Source organism: Cololabis saira, chromosome 1 (genome assembly GCF_033807715.1).
Source record: "Cololabis saira isolate AMF1-May2022 chromosome 1, fColSai1.1, whole genome shotgun sequence".
Classification (NCBI taxonomy): domain Eukaryota; kingdom Metazoa; phylum Chordata; class Actinopteri; order Beloniformes; family Belonidae; genus Cololabis; species Cololabis saira.
The window spans coordinates 14,348,600-14,373,711 of NC_084587.1; the positions used below are offsets into that span (position 1 = coordinate 14,348,600).

Sequence of the window (25,112 nt, forward strand, 5' to 3'; positions counted from 1 at the left end):
TAATGTGGATCTCACTCTATTTTTTTTTTTTTTTTTCTAGTACCACCTTGACATTGGTCCTACAGTATGTTTCAGTTATGACGGCCTTCAAAAGGTCTGGAAAAGTCTTAAATTTAGTCTTTTTAAACTTGCAGATACCCTGAAAGTAGGACAAGTTGTCCAGCCTTAGATACTATTGTAAGGCAAGGCAAGGTAAGGCAAATGTATTTATATAGCACAATTCAACACAAAGTAATTCAAAGTGCTTTACATTGACATTAAAAGCGGCAAGACATAATAACAAATAGGTAAGAATAAGAAAAGAAGTAAAATAATAAAAAGCACAAGCTGTTAAAAAAAAAAAAAAAAAAAAGGGCAGTAGAGTACAGCAGGTTTAATTTAAGAGTACACTTCAGTAAACAGTAATGTTTTTAACCCTGATTTGAAGGAGTTAGGTGTACCAAAATAACACTCATTTTCTTCTGTGTATATTTTTTTACCATATGCTACCGACAATGACACCGTTTTATTATTGTTTTTTATATATTTAACCCACCAAAGCACTTTGCAATAGCCACGAGCATTAGAAAACGATAAGGGATTTATTTCCTAGCTTTTACAAGATTATTTGGGTCTGGTGTGTTGTACTCCAGGAGAGTTACAGCCAGATGTCTAGAAGATGGTGTAAATTTGAAATATTATTGTTTTTATAGAGAAACAAAACCTAAACAGACATCTTTATTCTAAAATAAAAAGACAAATTGCCCTCTAATTACACTGAAGCCATTGGGATAACTCTGTCTTACATAAAACTGGAGTTGTGTAGTTTATATGTTTGACTGCTCTGTGACATAAATAATGTTCTGTTTAGTAAAGCAAACATCTGTTCTTAATCTGGTGCGGTGGCATTGAAAAACCTGCAGTACGTTCTGTAAAATCCCTTATACCAAGATTGAGCTATTTAATCCAAGGAGGCAGTGAGGCAACTCTATCTGGGGGATATTTGGTAGATTTAAATGGAAAATACCAGTTATAAAGGGTGAAATTGCAATAAAATCTGGAATATATATGAGGGAACATATGAGGCATTAAACATCTCTACTGTGGTGCTCTTTGTGTTGGAGGACAATAGCTGGGAAAATATGAGTTATTTAGTATGTAAAGTGCAGCAAGATGAGAGGTTTTATGCACAAATTATGTTTTTTTCCCCATTCATTTGCATTTATACATATATAAAGCCATCTTTATGATGAACGAAAACAGAAAGAGGGACATCTTAATAGGAGACGGTTATGAAACAGCTGGGAGTTTTAAATAAAAATCTAAGTTTCTTTTATTTAATAATTTGTATTCAAAGACCTCTGTGTGCTTATTTGATCTCTAAGGACTACTGGAAGTCCATTTTGTTATTAGGAATGAAGCAGCTGAGTAAACCAATAACTAATGTCTTCAATCCTGCCTTCACGGTTGGCCTCTTACCGGCTAATCCTTTAATTGGCGCAGCGCGGCTGCCGGAGGTGCTCTAGTCTTGAGTGAAACGTCCTGTGAACTGGAATGCACTGCATCATCTAGATGAATTATTTATATTGTTACCCAATGTTAAAATCATAATTGTTTAAACACATTTGAAATAACTCACGATCATTTAACTTGCACGCATGTTCAGCTATTTTCAAGACAGGCTTTGTAAGATGACACCAATTTCTCTAAATTAGTTTACGCGTGAGAAACTCCGTGGTGAATGTTTTTAACATCTTACTTGTCGACTCTTTGATACGGTTTGATTACAGGCGAGTGCTTGTAATGGACAGATTAGGTCCAAATTGCTTGATCAATTGCTGCATTTCGTCTTTTTTTGGGAAACCAAAACCAAATTCTTTTGAATTTTGAAACCAAATTCCGATTTCACACACAAACACATGGTTGCCATTCGGATATATTAATGCTTACCCTTGGAGAGGGGGTTTCTGGAAAAAGTCAACTTAAAGGTTTCTTGTGACTCCCAGAATGTCACTAAAACTATTAACTGGCTTAAGTAGAAAGATGGAACATGAGGAATGCCGGTATGAGAGGTGGTGTAGAGTAGGCAAGTGTGTTAAAGGAATACAAACATAATCTCAGTGCCAGGTCTAGCCTATCTTCCCTGTATCACTCCATCCTCATATACAGCATCCTAATAGACCCGACTGTCCTCGGCTGAGAGGAGATAGGAACAAATCTGGGACGGGATTTAGTATTGGATGGAGAGCAAGGCTGAGATTGCATGCCCGATGCCTGAGGTGGATTGTAGTCGTGCAGTGATATATCCAGGCAAGGAGCACAAATCTTTACTAGATGTTAGACGATGCATCCGAAGAGTTTTGCTGGAATCGTTTTAAGGATTCCTCGATTTGGTGCTGAAATTAGGTAAAGCTTTGAATTTGCAAAGTGTTAAACATTTCATTTAGTTAAGCTCATCATGGCTTCAGATTTTATATTTTTATTTTAGATTTTACCAGAGGTGTCAAGTAACAAAGTACAAATACTTTGTTACCTTACTTAAGTAGAAATTTTGGTTATCTATACTTCACTGGAGTAATTATTTTTCAGACGACTTTTTACTTTTACTCCTTACATTTTATCTGCAATTATCTGTACATTTTACTCCTTACATTTTAAAAACAGCCTTGTTACTCTATTTCATTTCGGCCTTTAAAAAAAAACTATCCAGTTAAATTGCTCCATCCGGATAGAGTGAATTTGGTTGTGGTTGTTTCAGATGTTCTTGTCCAGTTTTGTTCTTACATCCGTTCCCTCAGATTCCTGCAACTAAACTTGGATGTACATTCCAATAAAGGTTAGGATAAATGATAACATGCCTCTGAAGTTTGACTTTTTGCACCATTACAATACTTATAGGCAACTAGTCATCATATCTCCTGCTCTCTGAAACACATGTTAATGCTCAATAGTACACATATATGGTTCTTTAATATATTTGCATTATACTAAGATGCATTCATTTTCAATGGCTTTTGTCCTTAATGGCTTTTTTCCCCCTTACATTACTTTTACTTTTATACTTTAAGTAGTTTTGAAACCAGTACTTTTATACTTTTACTTGAGTAAAAAACTTGAGTTGATATTTCAACTTCTACAGGAGTATTTTTAAACTCTAGTATCTATACTTCTACCTGAGTAATGAATGTGAATACTTTTGACACCTCTGGATCTTACATACCTTTTCTTGCCGTGTTTCGACAGGACGTTCATTCCTCATCAGAAAAGTCACCTGACGGTGTGGTATGACATGTTTAATCAGCTGGCGTTATTGAGGTGTGCCTGCCCTTTGACTTTTGACAGGACACTCACGCCTCCAGCTGTCCATCCGCTCCTTCGGGATGCTGCTCCAGGTGTGTGACAGCATGGAAGCCCCCTCATCCCGGTTTATTGTCCCCGGGCCTCACTTACCAGAATCAGAATCAGAATCATCTTTATTGGCCAGGTTTGAACATTGTCCAACAAGGAATTTGACTCCGGTTATTTTTACGGACTCCTACTGCCACCATAACCCACCGCTCGCGTGGGTTTTCTCTGGCACGGATGACTTTAGCCTTGTCCCATTCCATAATGTGGTTTTCCTCCTTTGCAATGATCCATTACGGCTGACTAGGGGTTTTCATGTTCTGCCTTTTTTATTTATTGATCGTGTGAAAGGGGCTTGTGTCTGCAGGCCTGGCTTAAGCAGGTGGAGGCACTTCCAGGTTATTAAGTACGGCAGCAGGGTTTGCTGAACAGCAAGTGCCCCATGTAGTGAGAAACGTCATAATATGACATAACATGCCAATGCAGAACAGGGCTGGATCAGCAACAGAACAAAGTGCAACCCCTTACGTCCTCTGTCTCTCCAGGAAATCAGGAAAAGTGATATCGTACCAGATCAAAACATGGTTTAGATACATGTCAGCTTTGTATTTTAAACCTCTTTTCAACTGAATTGTGCTGGGAGAGTGGGAACATCAGCTGTTAAAACTATATGAAAACAACTTTCATGCTACTTCTATCAAAGTACTGAAATCAACCAACAAGATGTGGGGAATAACTTGAGAATAAAGATATTTGTGGTGAATTTAAGAGCAGGGAAACTATGTATTTTGGCCTCAATAGGTGCAGATTTGAAAAGAAAGCTGTCATGCCTTTCTGGGATGGAGAGGAGGTGAACAGATGTCTTGCGTGCATGAGCTACCACCCATGTGGCCTTCCCATTTGCCACTGTCAGCTGCTCAATTATCAGCGTTGGCCTCATTGGCCAGATAAGCGGCCGGATTCGGCCAGTATTTAACCTTCAAAAGTTATGTTTATTCGTTCAAACATGTTAGAAATGTGTAGGAAAGAAATTTTTGTCCATCCTGGCAACCAGCATTTACTCGTGTAGTCAATCGGAGATATAAACGGCCTGAAAAATGTAGGATTGTCCACTGGATCCACATTGGCCCCATGTGAATTATCCACTTGGGTTCAATTATGTTGTCCATCAAAATGGGACGAGCAGTTCACTTGGGTCCACCATCACACTGATGGACAATGCCACATGGGGCCCCATTTTCCACACATTCCCTACAAGTCCAAGTTCGCAGACAAGTCCAGGCAATTACAACAAACTGTTATGTGGGCTGCTATCGGCTCAGAATCTCACACCCTCTTGGAACAATGTTTTAAGTCATCCACACTTAATCTTTAACACCAAATTTTCAGACCACAGTCATCGCTCAGGCTGTACAGTTTACTGTCTATCTCTTACACAGCTATGATACTGTATATTTGATAAAACGAGCCAAGAAAACATCCATATTGATAAGTTTGCTGCATTATTTTGTACTTTAAAGACAAAAAGTTACTGGAAGTTTGGTGGTAAACATGTAACAAAAACACAATCCTCTGCTTTATTAGTCTTCAGCTCTTTTCCATTTCCTCTTAAGATGTACTCTAAATTGAATAGAAGCCAGCCATATCAGTATCTTCCTTTGGTATTGCAACAATACTGCTCCTCTAAAATGAATTTGGAGCGCAGTCTTCTTTCTCTGTCCTCCCTTAAACACCTTATTCCCTCCTTCTCCTCTTCCCGTCCCCTGACATTTGGACATTTGACATGCTGGTTCCAGCCTTTTAGTCATAACTGATGAGTATCTCTAGCAGAAACTTCAGGATAGCTCTGACTCATGACCACGGCTGTCGGATGATTTATTTCCCTTTGCCTTGTCATACAGTACATGCAGGGGAGTCTGTGAGGACTTGGAGGTTGCTGCGAAATGTGAAACCAGCTCTCCCCAAAGTTTCCAATGCTTCTTTGAAAAAGTCACTATATTTCCTGACAAACTCTCCCCCAGTTTTCCAGTTTTAGATTTCCTGCAAAGAAAAAAAAAAAAGAAAAGAGGAGAAAGGCGTTTAAGGAGTCTGTTCACCCTGTGGTGCCAGTTTGTTGACAAAAGCCAGCTCCTGAGTTTCTTTAGGGCTTAGTTGGAGATAAAAAACCTACTTAAACAGTAGGAGAAAACATGACTTTGTTGAAATCAACAATGACTCAGCTGTGATTGTGTTTATTTGTTTGAAAACACCTACAACATCCAAACCACTCACAGGTGAGCGAGTCAATAGTACCCATTATGTAGTTTCCATGGCACCTGCCTGGGAGCTGCTCCGCTGCCAGATAAAGAGGTTGTCATTTTTTACATTTTCAGAAAGCCACATACATGTCATATCAACGTTTGTCAGCTATCAAAACGTGTAATTGTGTGAGGGACTTTGACCAGAGAGCATGTGAAAATGAAAGGAAGAATAAAAAAAACAATGGCCTGACAAACAGGGCAGCATGGTGGCTTGGTGGTTACAACTAGGGGTGGGCAAAAATATTGATACGGCAATATATCGCGATACATAGTCTCCCGATACGATATCGATATTCAATGTATGTATCGCGATATATTGCCGTATCAATATTTTTGCCCACCCCTAGCTGCACTTTATTTTGTGATTTCAGTGTGGGTGAGACACTGCATTTTATTTTTGTCATTTTAAGTCAGGGGCAAGTAGCTGTACTGTATTTTTGTGATTTCAATTTCAGTGTGGGTGAAACACTGCATTTTATTTTGAGTATTTTGTATCTAAGAATAATGCACACACTGCACTTTTCATTGTGTTTCAGTGTGTTTTTTCATGCAAATATGTTGCATAATTAAAATGGAAAGTTTGAATTACATTGTTTTGACTCAGTCTGTCCAATGCATTAACACTATCATGTGATGTACATATATACAACTTGGATTTTAAGATGTGTAATGCATTTTTTTAATTTTTCAGTGAACTATGTACAATATCGCGATATATTGGGATATATCGCATAATCGGGATATCGCAATTTGTATCGTATCGTGGCTCAAGTATCGTGATGCGTATCGTATCGTGAGGTCCTTCCCAATACCCACCCCTAGTTACAACTGTCACCTCACAGCGGTATAGTTTCTGATTCAAATCCCAGCTGGGGTCTTTTTATGTGGAGTTTACATGTCCTCAACTGTGCTTGTGTGGGTTTCACCTGGTGCTCTGGTTTCCTCCCATGGTCCAAAAATGTGTATTAGGCTAAGTGGTGATTTAATGTGTGGTGGTTGAATGACTTTATGTGGTCCTCTGATGGACTGGCGACCCATCCAGGGATAATGGATAGTCTTACGTACCGCTCACACAACAACCCTTCATCATATCATATCAACGAACAATCAAATGTCTTCATTTTCAATCCGCAAATGAGCCGCGTACTTTGAAACTGCCCCCTGTCCAAGTACCATCTCATTGGCTAGCACTTGCTGCGTGGTCACTCGGCACAGCAACACAAGACATCACTCCACTCAAAGTGAACAGACGCTTCTGTCGGGCCTTCTGTCAGGCTGATATGGTGAGGACCCAGATGCAGGAGAGAGAGTGGGAGGCCGGAGTTCTCAAAAAACAAGGATTTATTAACAAAAAGGTAAGAACAAGCGCTGCTTGGCAGGATCAAAAAATAGAAACAGGGATCAAAACCTGGAGCAAAAACAGGAAACATGGAGGGAAGCACAGTACGGAACCACAAGGAGCAAGGGAATGACAAGACCAGATATACACAGGGGATAACGAGACACAACGAGACACAGGTGCAGACAATCAGGGCAGATGGGACTCAGGCGGGGCAAAACAGAAACTCAAAGACTGGGGGGAAGTGTCAAACCCTGACAGCTTCCAGTGCTGCTTCGAAACACAAACAACAGAGCTGCTGGGAAAAGATGTAGCAAATTTTACCTTTGTAGAAATGCTACATTCTTTTCAAGATTCAAGATTAAAAAACAAAACAAAAAAAAATATCTGCACAGCTTGTGCATCCTTTAACATGTGCTACTAATTAATTCCTTATGTACACCTATCAGCTTCATGAACAATTTAACCAAACACCAATTATCAGATATTACATCAGCTATCACCATATATATATATATATATATATATATATATATATATATATATATATATATATATATATATATATATATATACCGTATGTTCTGGACTATAAGCCGCACCTGTATATAAGCCGCATCCGCTCTATTTAAAAAAAAAAATATGCAAGCCACAGATATTTATGTTGTTAGATTAGATATTTACTACATGTACAGAAGGATTTTGAACTGTAAATGATCTACATGTATGTACCTAAATAGATCCTTTCCTAACAGTGTCTTTTAACATGGCAGCAACTTTGCTGATTAAAACGGGACAAAACCAAGAGAAAATAACCAGTATTTATTTATCTATTTATCTGTTTGAAATCTGCTTCTACCTACTTCTATCTGCTAAAGAAGAAGTAGCGTATTCTTCTTTGCATTTATTTTGTCTTAGTTTTGATTCTAAATTCCGGTTAGAGCGCCCCGAGGGGTGGAAGAAAAATCCACAGAATAGCCGCACCTTTGTATAAGCTGCATGGTCGAAAACCTATGAAAAAAGTAGCGGCTTATAGTCCAGAAAATACGGTATATATATATATATATATATATATATATATATATATATATATATATATATATATTAAGGAAGGGATTAAAAGACCCTTCTTTTTGAAAAATCTCTGGTCCATCTGCTGTCACAGCAGCATCAGGGCCTGAGATGTCAGCAGGATAAATAAAGACATCCCTGACAGGAACATTTGCTCAGTTTAGATGTTACTTCAAAGTCACTGACCGACTCAAACTGCTCTGCATCGTGGACGGAGAGAGCGGAGTTCATTCTCCGACAGTTTTATCCTTCAGCTTGCACTACCCGCTGAGTACTGTTCATTAGTAATGTTATCACATTACACAGCCACCTGCAAATAACTTTAATTATCTCCCAACCATTTCGTATCAGTTATTACTTTAACTGTCATTGCAAATTATTTTATAATTGAATTGAACATGCCGTTTTTGTACGCCTTTATCCGTCCATACAGTAAAGGCACTTGATTGGCCTTACAAAATTGAATATGCTTTTACATTAATAAAAAATAAATACCTGGGGCTTCATTTATAAAAGAGTGTGTAGGATCCATACTAAAAGTGTCAGGGTTTGACACTTCCCCCCCAGTCTTTGAGTTTCTGTTTTGCCCCGCCTGTGTCCCATCTGCCCTGATTGTCTGCACCTGTGTCTCGTCGTGTCTCGTTATCCCCTGAGTATATCTGATCTTGTTATTCCCTTGTTCCCTGTCGGTCCGCACTGGTCTGCCCTCCATGTTTCCTGCCACGGTTGTCCTCCAGGTTTGTGATCCCTGTTTCTGTTTTAGATCCTTCTCAGCAGCGCTTTGTTTATGTGGAATAAATCCTTGTTTTTTGAGAACTTCTGCCTCCCGCTCTCTCTCTCCTGCATCTGGGTCCTCACCATACACCAGCCTGACAAAAAGTGCACCTGCACCAAAAAGCAGAAAATGGCGTGCGCACAAAAAAATCCGGATTTATAAAACCGTGTGCACGCACACTTGCACGCAATGTTCGCTTTATGAATCACAGTCCAGCTGGAAGGTTGCGCAGCTGAATTCGCCTCATATCCCGCCATCTACACGCCCAGTTTATACCATAAATGGTCAATGCAAACTGTATTTTCATATGAATGAGCCTGCTGAGCATGCGCAGCGGCTTCCTGCAGCCTGTTTCTGCTGCGCGTCAGGATGAATGAGACGTGTCGAGCCGACCGTGCCACTGAATTTCACGGAGACTGAGATCGAGATGTTGTGGATGAGGTGGAGGCCAGGAAAACCACATTATTTGGTGGTCACAGTAAAAGTATAAATAGTATATAAAGTGAGTGAGTGGCAGCATGCCGTTGCTGCGCTAAACGCAGTGAGTGCCATGGACAGATCTGTGGTAGAAATAAAAAAGAAGTGGTGTGATTTGAAGGTGGAGGCCAAGAGGTACCGAGCCCCTAAAGGGACACAGATTTTTTTTTATATATAATGAGTTTTACCTGCGCGTGTGAAACCTTTAAGGCTGATTTATGGTTCTGCGTCGTTTTAACGCGGTCCTCAGTCACTCTACAGGTTCAAGCCCTGTTTTGTGCGCAAGCAAGCTTTATAAATGAGGCCCCTGGTTTGTACCCTTTGGCTTAGGAATATACATATGATTGAGTTCTGAAAATATAAAGTACCGCTAAAATCCCTGCCGACTGGACCACATTTAAATGACTCAAAACAAAAGAACAAGGGCTACTGGAGCTGAACACAGGTCGACCAGGTAAAGGCTGAAGTAAAACGGAGAGGGATAGTCATTCGTCTAGTAATTTGAGTCCAACTTTAAGACTTCTGTTTTTTTTCTGTCTTGTCTTTACTGTGACCTCTGTCTTTATGTAGATTTTCTTTACTGTAAAATAGTTATATACCAATTCGTTATGCATTAAATTGCATTAAAAACCAATACTTGGTTAAAGGTACTGTATGTAGCAATATAGTGGGACAGAATTTTGTTACAAGACATGGCAGGCCACGCCCACACATGAGTAAAGTACTGTTAGTGTCTTCTTTGTCAAGACAATATATCTACATGCCTCCAAGTGGCCATGACTGGTGTTACTACAAGTGTGGCTTTAAGACTAAGAAAACTTCAAGGTTCAAAGACACAGTAAAATACATGTTCTTACTTAAAACTACAGCAACATTTCTTCCGTTGCCCTGCATCTACTACATTTCTTGAAGGCATGCTCTGGGGCTACACTGTGTGTTCAAAACCCTCCCAGAAAACTGAGAATGTTTAGTTGTTGAAGGCAAAGTACTGGAAGAAATGAGCAAAGGGAGGGGCTTTGCCAAGGGGTGAATTATGATGATGGGAGGGCAACAGAGTCAGGACACCAGCAAGGACGTGCAAAAAATGTGGCTGATCAGTGTAAATATGACAATCCATGAATAATCCATGTAAATATGACATTCAACAATGCCGTTGAATCAACACAGTCAGTTTAACATTCATAGCAAAATAATATCTGGTGTATGTGAAGTAACTGAAATCAGCCGTGAACTCTCTGTCACAGCAATCACAGCCCATCTCATCATTTGAGAGGTTACTCACTAAAAAACCATGCAGTGTTCGCTCGCTCAGATAAGACTCGCTCAGGCGTCTTATATCGCTGGATTCATCAACTTCACTGATCCACCTGCTTCTCTTCCCTATCTGTGTGTGTATGTGCGTGTGTGTTTCTGTATGAAGGCTGTGTGTATGTGACATGGACAGACTCGGAAGAAATGAATTCATCGGCGAGGTCAGAGTGGCTCTGAAGAAGCTCAGAGAGGGCGAGAACAAGCGTTACAACATGGGCCTGGAGAGAATTGCACAGGTATGTGTCGTGTATGTTTGTCCGTGGCTTCTCACTGAGCTTTCCCGGACAAACATATCCTGCGTGTTTGTGTCCTAGATTGATGATTCCCCTGAGACTGTCAGGTTTAAATCTGAAATGCTGCATTTTTATGTGTAACAGTTCTTCGCCTGAAGGCTCGGCCACACTCACCATCTCACAGACTCCTCTCTGTATCTTTTCAGAATAAAGAAGCCAACAATCAAACGGTGGAGCCGGGAGCAGTGGTGGCAGAGGAGGAGGTACAGCGGGCCGTCAGCTTTATCGTCCTTGTCAATCTTATAACATATATCAAGTTAACATGGCGCACAGTAGTTTCCAAATGACTCCTCTTATCTTTTCAGCAGTTCTGATCAGTCATGTCACACCATCTAAAAAAGGGGTGGGGGGGGAAGTTTGATGAAACTTCTTTAAGCTTCGTCTGAGCCATGCATTTTCATACTCTGATGAGCAGTGAATGAACATCAGAAGTGTGTAAATCACATCAGTCTAGTAGCGATTTTTGCCTCTAACTGTTATAATCCCATTTCTTCTCAGAAGCTAAAAAGCTCCTGTCTCTGATTAGATTCAGTTTATGGTTAAACCTGGAGATTAAAGGGCAAACGCAGTGGTTGTCATTTTGCACAGGCCAAGATAAGACCTTTAATTACAAGCTTTAATTTGAAACTTCCAGATACGCACTATGATCTAAATGGTGAAAATACTGTAACAAATCACAAATATTCAGTTTTCAAACATTTTCTTCATTTTGTCTTGTAGCTTATTTTAGTTTTTAAAGGACGTTTTCATGGTGTTCAGTCACTATAAAGGGAAATATCAGGGGTGTTTCTGACGCAGATATGTTTCGTCTGCACAGCGCGGCCGCATCCTGGTGTCGCTGTGTTATAACATGGAGAAGAGCTGCCTGCTGGTGGGGATCATACGCTGCGCCCATCTGGCCGCCATGGACTCCAACGGCTACTCTGACCCCTTCGTCAAAATGTAAGTCACGTTTGGCGTACGGGCACATGTTGTCCTAGTGTGCAGGTTATTTCGTGCTTTTCCTAATTAGTGCAGTGATTGCTGGGATGCTGTTACGAAGCAGCAGAAATATGGAGTGTTGATGTGAGATCAGCGCGTTGGGGTCAGTGGCGTTGTCACTCTTGTAAACATGCGCAGGGAAGCGCAGCATTAACTCAGTCCATGGTCAAACCATCAGCTGCCATTTACAGGACTGTCTCAGAAAATTAGAATATTGTGAAATCCTTTATTTTCTGTAATGCAATTAAAAAAAACTAAAATGTCATACATTCTGGATTCATTACAAATCAACTGAAATATTGCAAGCCTTTTATTATTTTAATATTGCTGATTATGGCTTACAGTTTAAGATTAAGATTCCTAGAATATTCTAATTTTTTGAGATAGGATATTTGAGTTTTCTTAAGCTGTAAGCCATGATCAGCAATATTAAAATAATAAAAGGCTTGCAATATTTCAGTTGATTTTTAATGAATCCAGAGTGTATGACATTTTTGCATTACAGAAAATAAAAAACTTTATCACAATATTCTAATTTTCTGAGACAGTCTTGTAGAGGTTATGAAAAAAAGGAAGATTCGAGAATGTGTTTGTTTTGTTCTTGGTGTCCCCTGTGCCAGTACTGTACTGTAAATACGGGTTACGCATGTATCCGTGCCCACAGATAGCCGGACATGTACAAGCAGCACAAATCCAGTACAATTGGTAAAGTTACTGAAGGTCTAGGAAGTTCCTGATATCAGTCAGGATGATTTATCTGAGTAAACAGCAACGGCTGGCGAAATCCCAGCTTTTGCTGCAGAGTAGAGAGCTGTAATAAAGCCCACGCTCTGTATCTCTGCATATAACCGCCTGGATGCCTGGACATATATGAAAAAATACACAGAAAATTATAATTTTTAAGATGCAAAGTTTTTTTTTTCTTTTTAGATGTTAAAATGTAAAAGTCTTCTAATTAATATTTTTTTGTACCTATATTGATACATTAGGTAATTGTATTTTTCTATTTACTGTACCTCTTTTCTTTTTAGAATTTTTTAAATTGCTTACATTTTTTTTATTACATTTTTTGATTCTGTGGGTTCGTGCAGAAATGTCAAAAAGGTGTATATTTGACATCAGATATCAAGGGGTTAACCATGCATCCTCTGACCCGACAGCACCGGAGACCAACGGTTATGGCATCTAAAATAAATAAAACTGAAAGCAAATAAATAAATTAGTTAACATCTGGCCAACAAATAGAAATACACAGACGGTTTCAGACGAAGAACAGCGAGTCGACTAGATTTACAAAACTTCACCTTTCACATATTGAACATTTCTGAGGACGTTATAGCCGACACAACTTAAAAGGAACCGACGCAGAAAACACTAGTTTCAATACCAGCGCTCTGAAATAAGTCCGTACATTTATGACTGGACTGGAACAGGTTTGTTGACAAAACTGGCAAAGACAGAATTAGAAAGTGGACATCTTTATTGCAGGATCAAAACCAGAAACAAAAGATACTGATACATCACATAAAGTCCAGCAAGAAGATAAGTTCAGAACTGCATTTGTTCTCATAGCTCTCGCAAACAAGTAAAAACCAGTCCAATATCTGTTACCCAGGTCCGCTCCGTTGCTCGGTTGCACTCGTTTTCTCTTTTCCGCTTCCTTTGACACAAAGAGTGAAAGGAGAACAGTGATCCAACTAGTGTTTGTTTGTTTTTAAGCAAAGCAGACTGGATTGTGTTCAATACAACAAACCTCAAGATACTCATTTATTCCGGTAAGATGGAGAGTAAACACTGAAGTACGCCGTATGTATCCCAGGAGGAGGGAAAAGAGAGAAAAACAAAAGATGTACAGCTGAGTCACTGATGCTGGAGTGTGTTATGTTGACTTAATGAGAGGCTGGAAGCCGGCATCACCAGAGGGATCCAGGCCGGTTCAGGCCGGGCTACAAAGTCAGAGAAAAGGATTCCAGGACTTGTTGATGAAAAATGTCGGAAGAAATGAGATTTTTCAATTTTATGGTGGAAAAGTTGTTGCTTTAGAGGCTTATTCAGACTGAAAGCCCAAAAACACTCTTGGACGATCCAGACTGGACCCACATTCAAGGATGAAAGGACACATTTTGCTGGATTTTTGCTAAATGGATTTCAGAGCATCTTGTGGATCACAGAAAATACACTTAGTTTTCACTTTTCTATTTATACTTGCTGGAACTTTTCACAAAAGACAATTTGGTTTTACTCGACTGTCCATGTTGCCGTTATTCAGGGGTAGACTGAGGTGGATGATGAACACGTACGATTCCAGCTGGCAGAACCGTGCACGACTCCAGCTGGTCTTCACCTCATGTTTGACCTTCAGTGTCACTGAATCAAACTGGTGTTGTTGTTGTTGCTGCTGCTAGGAAATATGCTGCAAAAACTCATTTCTAAAGCCTTGTAAGAAGGAAATTAGAAGAATATTTTAGACTATTTTGCTAACTTTTAGGATTCTAGTCAAGAAGATTTTTAAAAACCCCATTGGTAAAGACATAGCTTAAAATAAAACATGTTACCTGTATTTATCCCCAAGGGAAATTCTATGATTAACTAGATTTATGCAATATGAGGCTAATTTTTAGATGGGCTGTTTTTGCACTGTAATAATAATAATGATAATGTAGAGCAGTGGTTCTCAAATGGGGTCCGGGCCCCCCCTGGGGGGGCGCCAGAGATCTCTGAGGGGGCACGAAAGTTTGTCTGCTTTGAAATTATGCAGTTGTAAAAATGATATTTGTGAATGAGTCCTTCATAAGACATTGTTAGGAATAATTTATGAATGTCTTGAATATTTTTTTTGTTTTTTATACACTGGTGACAAACACAGGAAATGATTTCATTCCTTATTATTATATCATTACTCAACATTTAATCTACTCCGACAGGTTGTTAAAGGAAAAATGTTAAAAAATGTTGGTCTCATATTAAAAGAGACATTTTTCAGAAATATTTGTATGTCCTTTTGTGCGTATTTTATACATTGATGACATTGGAGAAAAACAAAGTCATAAAAGGTTGGGAACCACTTAGGGCTGTGTGATTAATCGATTTTAAATCTAAATTCGATTTATTAATCAAGCACTGTTAAAAAAAGGAAAATCGATTTTCCTCTCTCTTTTTCATATAGCTGGAAAAGAAGAAGAGAGCTGTCTGCATTACAGACAGAGCTCGTCTAGTCATCTTTGTTTGGTCAAGAAAATTGTAAATGTTGTCACTTTACTAAACTCAAGGAGGATTTACAGTATCTTTCAATTGCACTTCATTCCCAATAGGGAAATTTGTTTGCTATTTTTCTTTAAAAATAAAGATAAAATATTTGAAACAATTTATTCCATTGTCTTTTGTAGTTTTACCAAAAAAATCAAATCGAAAATCGGGTTTTCAGAGAAAAAAATCGGGATTTTATTTTTGTCCAAAATCGCCCAGCCCTAGAACCACTGATGTAGAGAATGGAAATGTAAATGTGGCACATTGTTCTGCAGGTTGAGCTGATGTGGACACAGGTGAGTTCAGAGGGCTCAGCCTCCTCACTGAATCCGGACTTGCTTCCTTTCACACTTCCTTTGCCTTTTAACCAGCTTAACAGGGTTGAGGGGGCGAAGTCACACGCCCTGCTGTGAAAGCAGCGTGGCACGACACCCACCGGCCCTGAAAAATACACACGCATTATTCGCATTCCTAGATTTCATTGCATAAGGGAAAGGTATGCACTCAGATCAAAACACTTCAGAGCTGCTATTCAGGTTGTAATTGGGTTTCCTCCACGGCAGTCCTCAGCGCGTGAGGAAGGTATTGATCGCGTGGCAGGATGGAAGTGGATGCAGACTCCATGTCCTGATTATTCTGCACTGTTCAGTGTGATTGTATTTATGTCAGATGATGCAGGTCCTCACAGACTAAAACGCGCAGCCATGGAGAGGGAAAGTATCTTTCCCTGCATGCCTGAGCCAGCCTGCCTGTACGGATGGTGAGGGATAGAAAACCCACGCCGCTCCGTCTCTTATCTGGCCGCTATGCTTTAATATCAGCACTGCAGGACGGGAGAGCTCCCACTCAGGACATCCAACTCTGTAAACAATGCCAACTCCAGCGCAGAAGCTGAAACTACTCCCGTGATGATATTTCAAGGGCACTTCTTCTTTTTCTTTTTTTTTCCTGAGCCAGTTTTGACAGGAAGTCAAAACAACCAGTCAGCCAGAGTGACACACGAGCTGCTCGCTGCTTTTCTTCTGAGCTTCTGTTAGTGTCTCTCTGAACTTCTACACCCTCTTCCCCGTAGATCTGTAAGAATCACACAGCTGTGGCGCTCAGCCAGTCTGGATAATTTATTCTGCTCTCACTTTCAGTTGTTGTTCTTACCCTCCTTTTCACTGCTTAGAAGGGTCGGACCGATTAAAGAGGACAGGTACGATTACTGTACCAAAAGAAACGTATAATGGTTTGAAGTATTTTTTTTTAAAACCTTTTCTTGGTGCTATCACCGGTATATGAGGGAAACCAAAACTGTAGACACTCAGATCTTGATTTGTTTATCTCTTTCAAAGGAGATTTGTGTTTGTATTCTTTAAAAGTGGCTACTTTATACCGTCTAAAGTAAACCAGGGGTGTCAAACTCATTTTGCTTGGCGGGCCGGATTTGACCAATTTTTTTCTCGCGGGCCGCACGCTCAAAATAACAAAAACGGTGCGGAAAATTTTTCTCTAATTCTTTTCTTTTTACTATTGTTATCTAATCCAATATCAGTTTAGTTAATTTTAAAGGAAATATGCACTTTGTTTACACTCTAATTATGTAAAATATATTTCTTCAGGATCTTTTCTTGAAATTTCTCGTTTTTTTCAAATTATCTAAGATACTTTTAATATCATTTTACAAAGATAAACAGAAACAAGGATGTTTTTTTATATTTAGCTTTTTTATAGGAAATTAAATTAAAAGCAAAATCGTATTATCTTATTACATCTGTTTCTTTGTGATTTAGAGATTTTTCCAGTACAATTAAGTGTATTTATTTTTAAAAATTGGTGCGGATATTTACGCCAGTGTGCCGAAAAAGTCAGCACTTATTTTTTAACTGTTTTACTTTGTCACTATCCTCGTATTCAAAACTGAAATTCTCCAAATAAATATCTTCTATCATCTTTTTTAGCAGTGATATTTTTCCTGCGAAAATATATAATAGTAGCCAGTTAATAAAAATAAACGACCGTCTACAAAGAAATAAAATCAGCAAATGCATTCTAGAAAACTAAAAACATGTTGAAAACTGCTCTCTTTGTGGAATTACGATGGATTTGTAGAAGAAATATATTATCGGATATGCTGCGATTCATGGCAATCATTCATGCCTTCCTTTTTAGTAAATTAACATTTCGGTTTTTTGCATTGGAAACTTCTCGTGGGCCGCATGAAAACCTCTCTCGGGCCGCATGCAATTCAATTCAATTTTATTTATATAGCGTCTAATACAACAAAAGTTGTCTCTAGATGCTTTCCAGAGACCCATACCCAGAACATGACCCCCGAGCAGTTATTACATAAACAATGGCAGGTAAAAACTCCCCTTTAGGAGGGAAGAAACCTTGAGCAGGACCTGGATCATAAGGGGGGACCCTCCTGCCGAGGGCCAGACTGGTGGGTCAGGGACGGCAGCAGCACAGCAGGCAGGTGGAAGCAGCAACGGGATGACCAGGGGTGGGGACCGCAGGCCAGCACGCAGCTCCCGAAGCTCCGGCCCAATCATCAAGTCCCAGGTTGGGGTGCAGGGTCGGGGAAAGGTTTGAGAAGGGGCAGGGCCAGGGAGAGGAGTCTTCACGGACAAACCTCTCCCCCGCCTGCCCGGGCCGTTACCCTGCCCCTCTCACTCCCACGCTGCAGGTTCCGGTGTCTGGCAAAGGATGCTGCAACATGGACAAAAGAGAGAAAAGGGAGGAGAAGGGGGGGCCAGCACAAGAAACTACAGGAACGACTCTGGCACACTAGAGTTTACACTACCTAGAGATTTATCAACACCAGCTAGAAGATTACTAAACACTAACTATAGGCTTTACTAAACATAAATGTTTTAAGTTTAGTTTTAAAGGTGGAGGTGGTGTCAGCCTCCTTAACCCAGATTGGAAGTTGGTTCCATAGTAATGGTGCCCTCCAAATCTACATTTGGATACTCTAGGAACTACGAGTAAACCTGCACCCTGAGAACGGAGAGCTCTGCCAGGAACATAAGGTACTATCAGGTCTATGATGACTATGCAGCCTGCGGGACGCACATTTGACACCCCTGGTCTAAACTGTTGAACAGAGAAGACAAGGAAAGCACATGTGAAGTGGTCAGACAGCGGTCGGCCCCATCGCCCCCACAGGGCAGTGAGCAGGGAAGGGGGCGAGGGGCGAGAGGCGAGAGGCGATCCCAGCCCCGATCAGGACTGTTAGTCCCCAGATGTGCACGTTCCAGATGTTCATGTCTTCAGTAGAATTTGAAAAATGATTTCTAATGTTACGTTTACTCTGTTGGAGTAAATCTGACTCCCATCCAGGAGAGTTCACCTCCCCTCTCTTCACCTTCTGTTGTAGCTTCCCCTCTCCCTCCATCACCCGCTCCTTTTTCTTTCCCTTCTCTTTCCATCACTCGCTCATCTCTCTTTCCCTTCTCTCTCCATCACTCGCTCATCTCTCTTTCCCTTCTCTCTCCATCACTCGCTCATCTCTCTTCCCCTTCTCTCTTCATCACTGCTCCTTTTATCTTCCCTTCTCTCTCCGCCACCCCCTCCTTTCTCTTTACCTTCCCTCTCAATCACTCACCCTTCTCTTTCCCTTCTCTCTCCATCACTCGCTCATATGTCTTTCCCTTCTCTCTCCACCACTCGCTCCTTTCTCTTTCTCTTCTCTCTCCATCCATCACTCGCTCATGTCTTTCCCTTCTCTCTCCACCACTCGCTCCTTTCTCTATCACTTCTCTCTCAATCACTCGGTCATCTGTCTTTCACTTCTCTCTTCATCACCCGCTCCGTTTCTCTTTCTTTCTCTCTCGACAACTCGCTCCTTTCTCCCTCCCTTCTCTCTTCATCACCCACTCCTTTTATCTTTCCTTCTCTCTCATCACCCACTCTTCTCCTTCCCCTCTCTTTCCATCACCCACTCCTTTCTCTTTCCCTTAACTCTCCATCACCCGCCCTTCTCCTTACCTTCTCCTTTCTTTCTCTTTCTCTGGTCTTTACATCAGTAAGTTCTGCCACATTCTCTCCTTCCAGCAGAATGTTTACAAAGTTTGTTAGTATAAGTTTACATAAACACACACACACACACACACACACACACACACACACACACACACACACACACACACACACACACACACACACACACACACACACACACACACACACAGTGGGGTTGTCATAGATTCATAGTCTCTCTAATCACTTGTTGGCATCTTTCTCCCTCAAGTCCATTTAGATAACTCACAACCTGAAGCAAACACGCCCATCGATTAAGATAAAAGCTTTATGTTTCGATTTTATTCTCATGTTTAAAAGATGTGTCCATATCAGTCATTACTGTTAGAGTCGGAGACTGACAGCAATATTTATGAGTTCAGAACTACTAACATCAGAGTGGCGTATGAAGTCCTCACCTGAAGTCAAACATGCATTATTTTAGTCTAATGTATTGGCAGAGAATGAAACTGGCCTCTAATCAAATCTACATAAAAGAAAACAAATGCTTTGATGATGTCCAGGCATAAGAGAGAGATTTTTAAATCAAAAGTTCTCCTCTCATTACAGTAACTAACTCTCAAAGTAAAACTATAAAATGTTTATGTGTTTCCCTGCATGATGCTAATCTGCTTCTCCGTCTGAGGCTCATTACCTCTGTAACAATATGGGATCGACAAACAAACAAACAAACTAGAACAAGTCACACATAATGCAAACAAGGGACCAATAGTAAATACGAGAGTCTGTTAAATTAATGTACCTTACTTTACTGGCTATAAATCTTCTTCTAGGTTTATTTCCATTTTGCTATTTCATGGACAATTTGCTTGTTTGGTTTTAAAAGATGCATTTAAAGCAAATATCACCACTTAGGTAATTAATACTGTAGGCTGGTGTGTCAACTAAAGATATATTTGTTATATTAAGATCATTTTGGACTCCTTAAGTCAGATGGACTAGATATAATTGGATTATAAATAAAGAAAATCCATCATTACACGTCTCTCTTGACAAAATTAAACTGTTCTCTTCTGGTGTGTTTGCCGTTGAGCTCAGAACTAGAGCTCATGCTGTGAGAGAGTTCCAGCCATCTGCACCACCAACAGTATGTTAATATACAGTCTTCTTTTCTCTGCAAACGGCCTCTTATTTAGAAGTAGTCCTTCTTGTTGTTGGTGCGTTCTTTTTATCTCTGGAAAATGTGACAAGCAGTGTGGTATGAGCATCTAGTGTTAGTTTAGTTTGCTTTGTAACAGTGTTGTGGAAGCCAAATGTGATGTTTTTACGGACGAATGAACTCTTACCCCTTGTCTTCTTTTGAAATATATATATATATATATATATATATAATATAATATACACACAGTATTTTCCGCACTATAAGGCACACCGCATTATAAGGCGCACCTTCAATGAATTACGTATTTTAAAACTTTTTTCCATATATAAGGCGCATTATAAGGCGCTACAGTAGAGGCTGGGGTTACGGTTATGCATCCATTAGATCAAGGGTCAGCAACCCGTGGCTCCGGAGCCTTATACTTATACTTATACTTATACTTTCATCCTTATACTGCGGCTCCGAGTGGCTTGGGAAAATAAATTACAAAAAAAACAACTAAGAATTTAATTGAAGTGTATTTTATTGTGTTAGTTCTTTAATATTTTAGTTCTAAATTGGAAGATTATTGTGATCTTGACATATTAGAATAAATATATTTTATTATTTTTCGTCGCTCAAAATACGTATATATGTCCATGGTTGCGAGACCTGTTGGGGCTCAATATTGATCCATATATAAGGCACATCGGATTATAAGGCGCATGGTCAGCTTTTGAAAAAATTTAAGGCTTTTAGGTGCGCCTTATAGTGCGGGGAAAAAAATATATATATATATATATATATATATATATATATATATATATACACATATAGAGCTGCAATGTGTACATGTATATATATATATATATATATATATATATATATATATATATATATATATATATATATATATATATATATGCAATGTGTACATGTATACACATGTACACATTGCAGCTCATTTGGACATTATAATTAATGTGTAAACTACAATCGTATCTAACGGCTAGGTTCTTCACTGAGATCTTGCTCCATCCTCAGCTGACCTCAGGTCCGACCAGGAAGGAAGATTTCCGAAGCAGAGCGCTTCCAAGATTCTGCTTGATCAGCTGGATCCATGACATAAGGCGCCCAACCAAAGGTTTTGAGCTCACATGAGACTCAACTGTAAGCCAAAATAAACTGTATATGCACCTTTTAGTGGAGCAGAGCAGATTATTACTTCTGGGATGCTCCTAAACTGTGCTGCAGTGCCTCTGCTGGACTCGTTGACTAGAAAGGCTCGGATTCAAAGCATTGATGCAGAGTCTTTCAGTGGCAAAGATGGGGAAGACTTCATCACTCTCAAAGAGTGTAAAGGCACTGATTTCAAATAAGAATTTGTGGCTATCACCATCTGAGGACGAAGACGAATGTCAGTGGAAAAAGTTTGTTGCTGAATCCATACATGTCACCGTGAAAGGAATAAATCAAAACAGCGAAACAGCGAAAAATGGCAGAAGATACTATTATGATAAGATCCAGAAATCCTGCTGCCCTCCCTGTGCTTCAAATCATTTACGATTGGATGAAGCGAAGAGGAAAACTGTTCCGTGGTCTGACACGAGAGAGATTTCTCTTTGAAAATCGTCGCATCCTTCAGGCTAAAGATGAAAGGAAGCAGCTTATAATTAGCCCACAGTTCAAAAGCCGGCATCTTTGATGGTAGTGCTGTGCGTTATTGCATATGGAACATGTAACGTACAGAAATGTTAAGCCTCCATTCATAACTAAAAATCTATGATGGATTTTGAGAAGCTTAAGCTGCCGAGCCGATGGTCAATTTTTTCCGGGAATTTCTTGCTTATTGTACCAAGTCAAGGGCAAACCACATAGTGCATGTGTTGCAACAGCATAGCACTAGAAGTAAAAAATTAAAAGTGCTAAATTGACCCGTCTGCATCCAGATCTGCCGGCTACTGAAAATATTTGGTGCACTGTGAATTTGTTTTTCAAAAATCAATCAAAAAAGCTCTGAACTGTTGATCAGCTAAAATCCATCAAGTGGGAAGATACCCAATATCAGGAGTTAACGTCTTCACTAATTAAGGTCGGTTATATCGGTTGTACAAATTTCAAAAGGGATATCAACTTTTCCACTACATGTCTTTTTCCTCATCCCCATCGTTTCTTTTTGCTTTCTTTCTATCACTAGCAATGTGTCTATAACAGTTTTAGAACAGAATTGAAGTCCTATTTAGAAAAGCTCATAAAACTCAACAATAAAATGACACTGTTTGCATGAAGTCACGTTATGGGACAAAGCTATTTTCACCTGCAACGAACCGTTGCAGGCCAAGCCCATTAGACACGCATCCACCCACTTCTAAGGCTTTTCTGGGAGCTCATTTTCCATGATCTCACGGAGGAGCAGTGGGTTCAACGGCAGGATTGTGCCTGCATGAAAGCAAATCTTTGGGATAATACACCTGTATTCCACCACTTGTCTCTCATGCAATGTAGCAGCCGTCACTGAATATTTAAATACCACACTCACTCGCTCTGCATTTTCTCCAATACTAACTGTTTTTCCTCACTGCTGCAGCCGTCATACTTTCCTGCAGAAAGATGTGCTTAAATGCTGTGTATAATTGCAATAAAAGCTTTTAATAATAATGAAAAGAAATAGGAAAATCTCTTCCTTTTCATTGGCTGACAGAACCGACTCTAGATTCTTCAAAAGGAACCAGAGAATTTTGGTTGGTTTCTCAACTCAGGTTTTGTCAACTCTGAGTTAGTATTTCAACTCGGTTCATCGAACCTCCGTTATGAAATAGGCGTCAGTTCCCACAGAAAAGAAAATGCGAGATGCAAAAAACCTATTTCCATTGCAGTTTTTCAAAATATTCATTCTTCAAATCACCGGAAAAAACATTTCTTGCAAATGTTAAAAGTGAAATATAGGAGTTTTTGCTAAATCAATGAGTTTCCATTAGACATATTTTTATTCACAGTTCCAGTTTGTACAATTTAAATTGGAATGAAAATGCACCTTATGACTGCATCTCTGAATATGCAGCTCCATCCATCCTTCCATTTTCCTCCACTTATCCGAGGTGGCGTCATGGGGGCAGTAGCGGGAGAGCCCAGACTTTCCTCTCCATGTTAGGCTTGTCCAGCTCATCTGAAGAGATCCCGAGGTGTTCCCCGGCCAGCCGAGAGACATAGTCCCTCCAGCGTGCCCTTTTCACTCCTTCTCTAAGGGAGAACCCGGACATCCTGCTGAGGAAACTCATTTCCGCTGCTTGTATCTGTGATCTCGTTCTTTTAGTCCCTTCTGACACCTCGTGACCATAGGTGAGAGTAGAAACTTAGGAAGATCAAGAGCTTCGCCCTTTGTCTCAGCTCATGCAGAATCCACATAACTTCACACGCTACACTGATCCGCATCGATCTACCTCTCCATTCTTCCCTCACTTGTGAACAAGCCCCCAAGATACTTGAACTCCTCCACTTGGGGCAATATCTGATTCCCGACCCTGAGAGGGGGAATCCACCCTTTTCCAACTGAGGACCGGGGCAGGTTCTCAGCTAAAGCTATTTTTCTTATTTTGTCTGTGCACTTGCTTTTGTACGGAAGAGTATTAGGGCCATGCAAGGGAAAAAATGTTTGAGAGGGGAAGATTTTTTTTTTATTGTGCACTTCAAGAGAAAAGTCGAAATGTTGAGAAAAAGTCGAAATGTCGACATTAATGTTTAAATACAATTTCAAGAATAAAGTCGAAATTTCGCCTTTTTTCTCAACATTTCGACTTTTTTCTCGAAATTTTGACTTTTTCCTTGAAATTGTACTTCAACATTAATCTCGACATTTCGACTTTTTTCCCCGAAATTTTGACTTTTTTCTCGAAATTGTATTTCAACATTAATCTCGACATTTCTACTTTTTTCTCAACATCTCGACTTTTTTCTCGAAATGTTGACTTTTTTCTTGAAATTGTACTTCAACATTATTCTCAACATTTTGACTTTTTTCTCGACATTTCGACTTTTTTCTCAACATTTCGACTTTTTTCTTGAAATTTTGACTTTTTTCTCGAAATTGTACTTCAACATTATTCTCAACATTTCGACTTTTTTCTCAACATTTTGACTTTTTTCTCGAAGTGCATAATGAAAAAAAGATCTTCCTCCTCTAAAATATTATTTGTATTTTTCTCCTGCCTGGCCCTAATACTCTTCCGTACTTTTGTTTTCTTCACTGGGGCAGTTATTTCCTCGCAGTCCAGGGTTGGGATATATGGTCAGGAGTAAGGTGTCAGTTTGGTAAAGGTTTAATGTCGGAGTCAGACTGTCTACAATGTAAATGAATGTACATGTATGAGGATAAAAAGAAATGTGGCCAAAGACAGAGCACCTGCACATTGAGATGATGGTAAAGGTGAAAAGTTAACTGTTGAGAAAAGGATGCGTCCCCAGATTCTGATCAGCTGGGCGAGCCGAACGGAGAGTGGACAGGCAAGGCGGTTTACCCAAGGAGACAGATGTAATGACATTAACTTAGGGGGAATCAAAGATTTATTAAACTTCCTGCAACACCAAAATACCACTAATGTTGACAGACCAATCTGGTAATGAATGGGAGGCAGAGCGAGTAGACATCCTGAAGGATTAATGAGGAGATGGCAAGCAGGTGTGCTGGTGCTGCTGCACAGATGGGCAACCGTCCCTGCATCAAACACAGAAAACAAACTTAAGCTCCTTTCAGATGTGCGCTGCTTCATATCAATCTGGTGGAAACTGAACAGGCTGGTGTTATGTCTGACCGACCTCCCGGGTGCTTTTTACATGAGATTTGTGACAAGTTGATGGTTTCGAGAGAGCGTTTTTGTTGTTTACTCGGGGC

The 25,112-nt window shown here is 39.9% G+C and overlaps 1 protein-coding gene across 1 annotated transcript in view; it reads left to right on the plus strand.

Annotated features, from left to right (window-relative positions):
• Positions 1-25,112, plus strand: part of doc2d (double C2-like domains, delta) — an 83,742-nt gene that overhangs the window by 21,044 nt on the left and 37,586 nt on the right. The window contains exons 6-8 of the mRNA XM_061745179.1: positions 10,707-10,833; positions 11,037-11,093; positions 11,708-11,832. Of these exons, the coding sequence (XP_061601163.1) occupies positions 10,707-10,833; positions 11,037-11,093; positions 11,708-11,832 (309 nt within the window). The remainder of the gene's footprint in view (positions 1-10,706; positions 10,834-11,036; positions 11,094-11,707; positions 11,833-25,112) is intronic.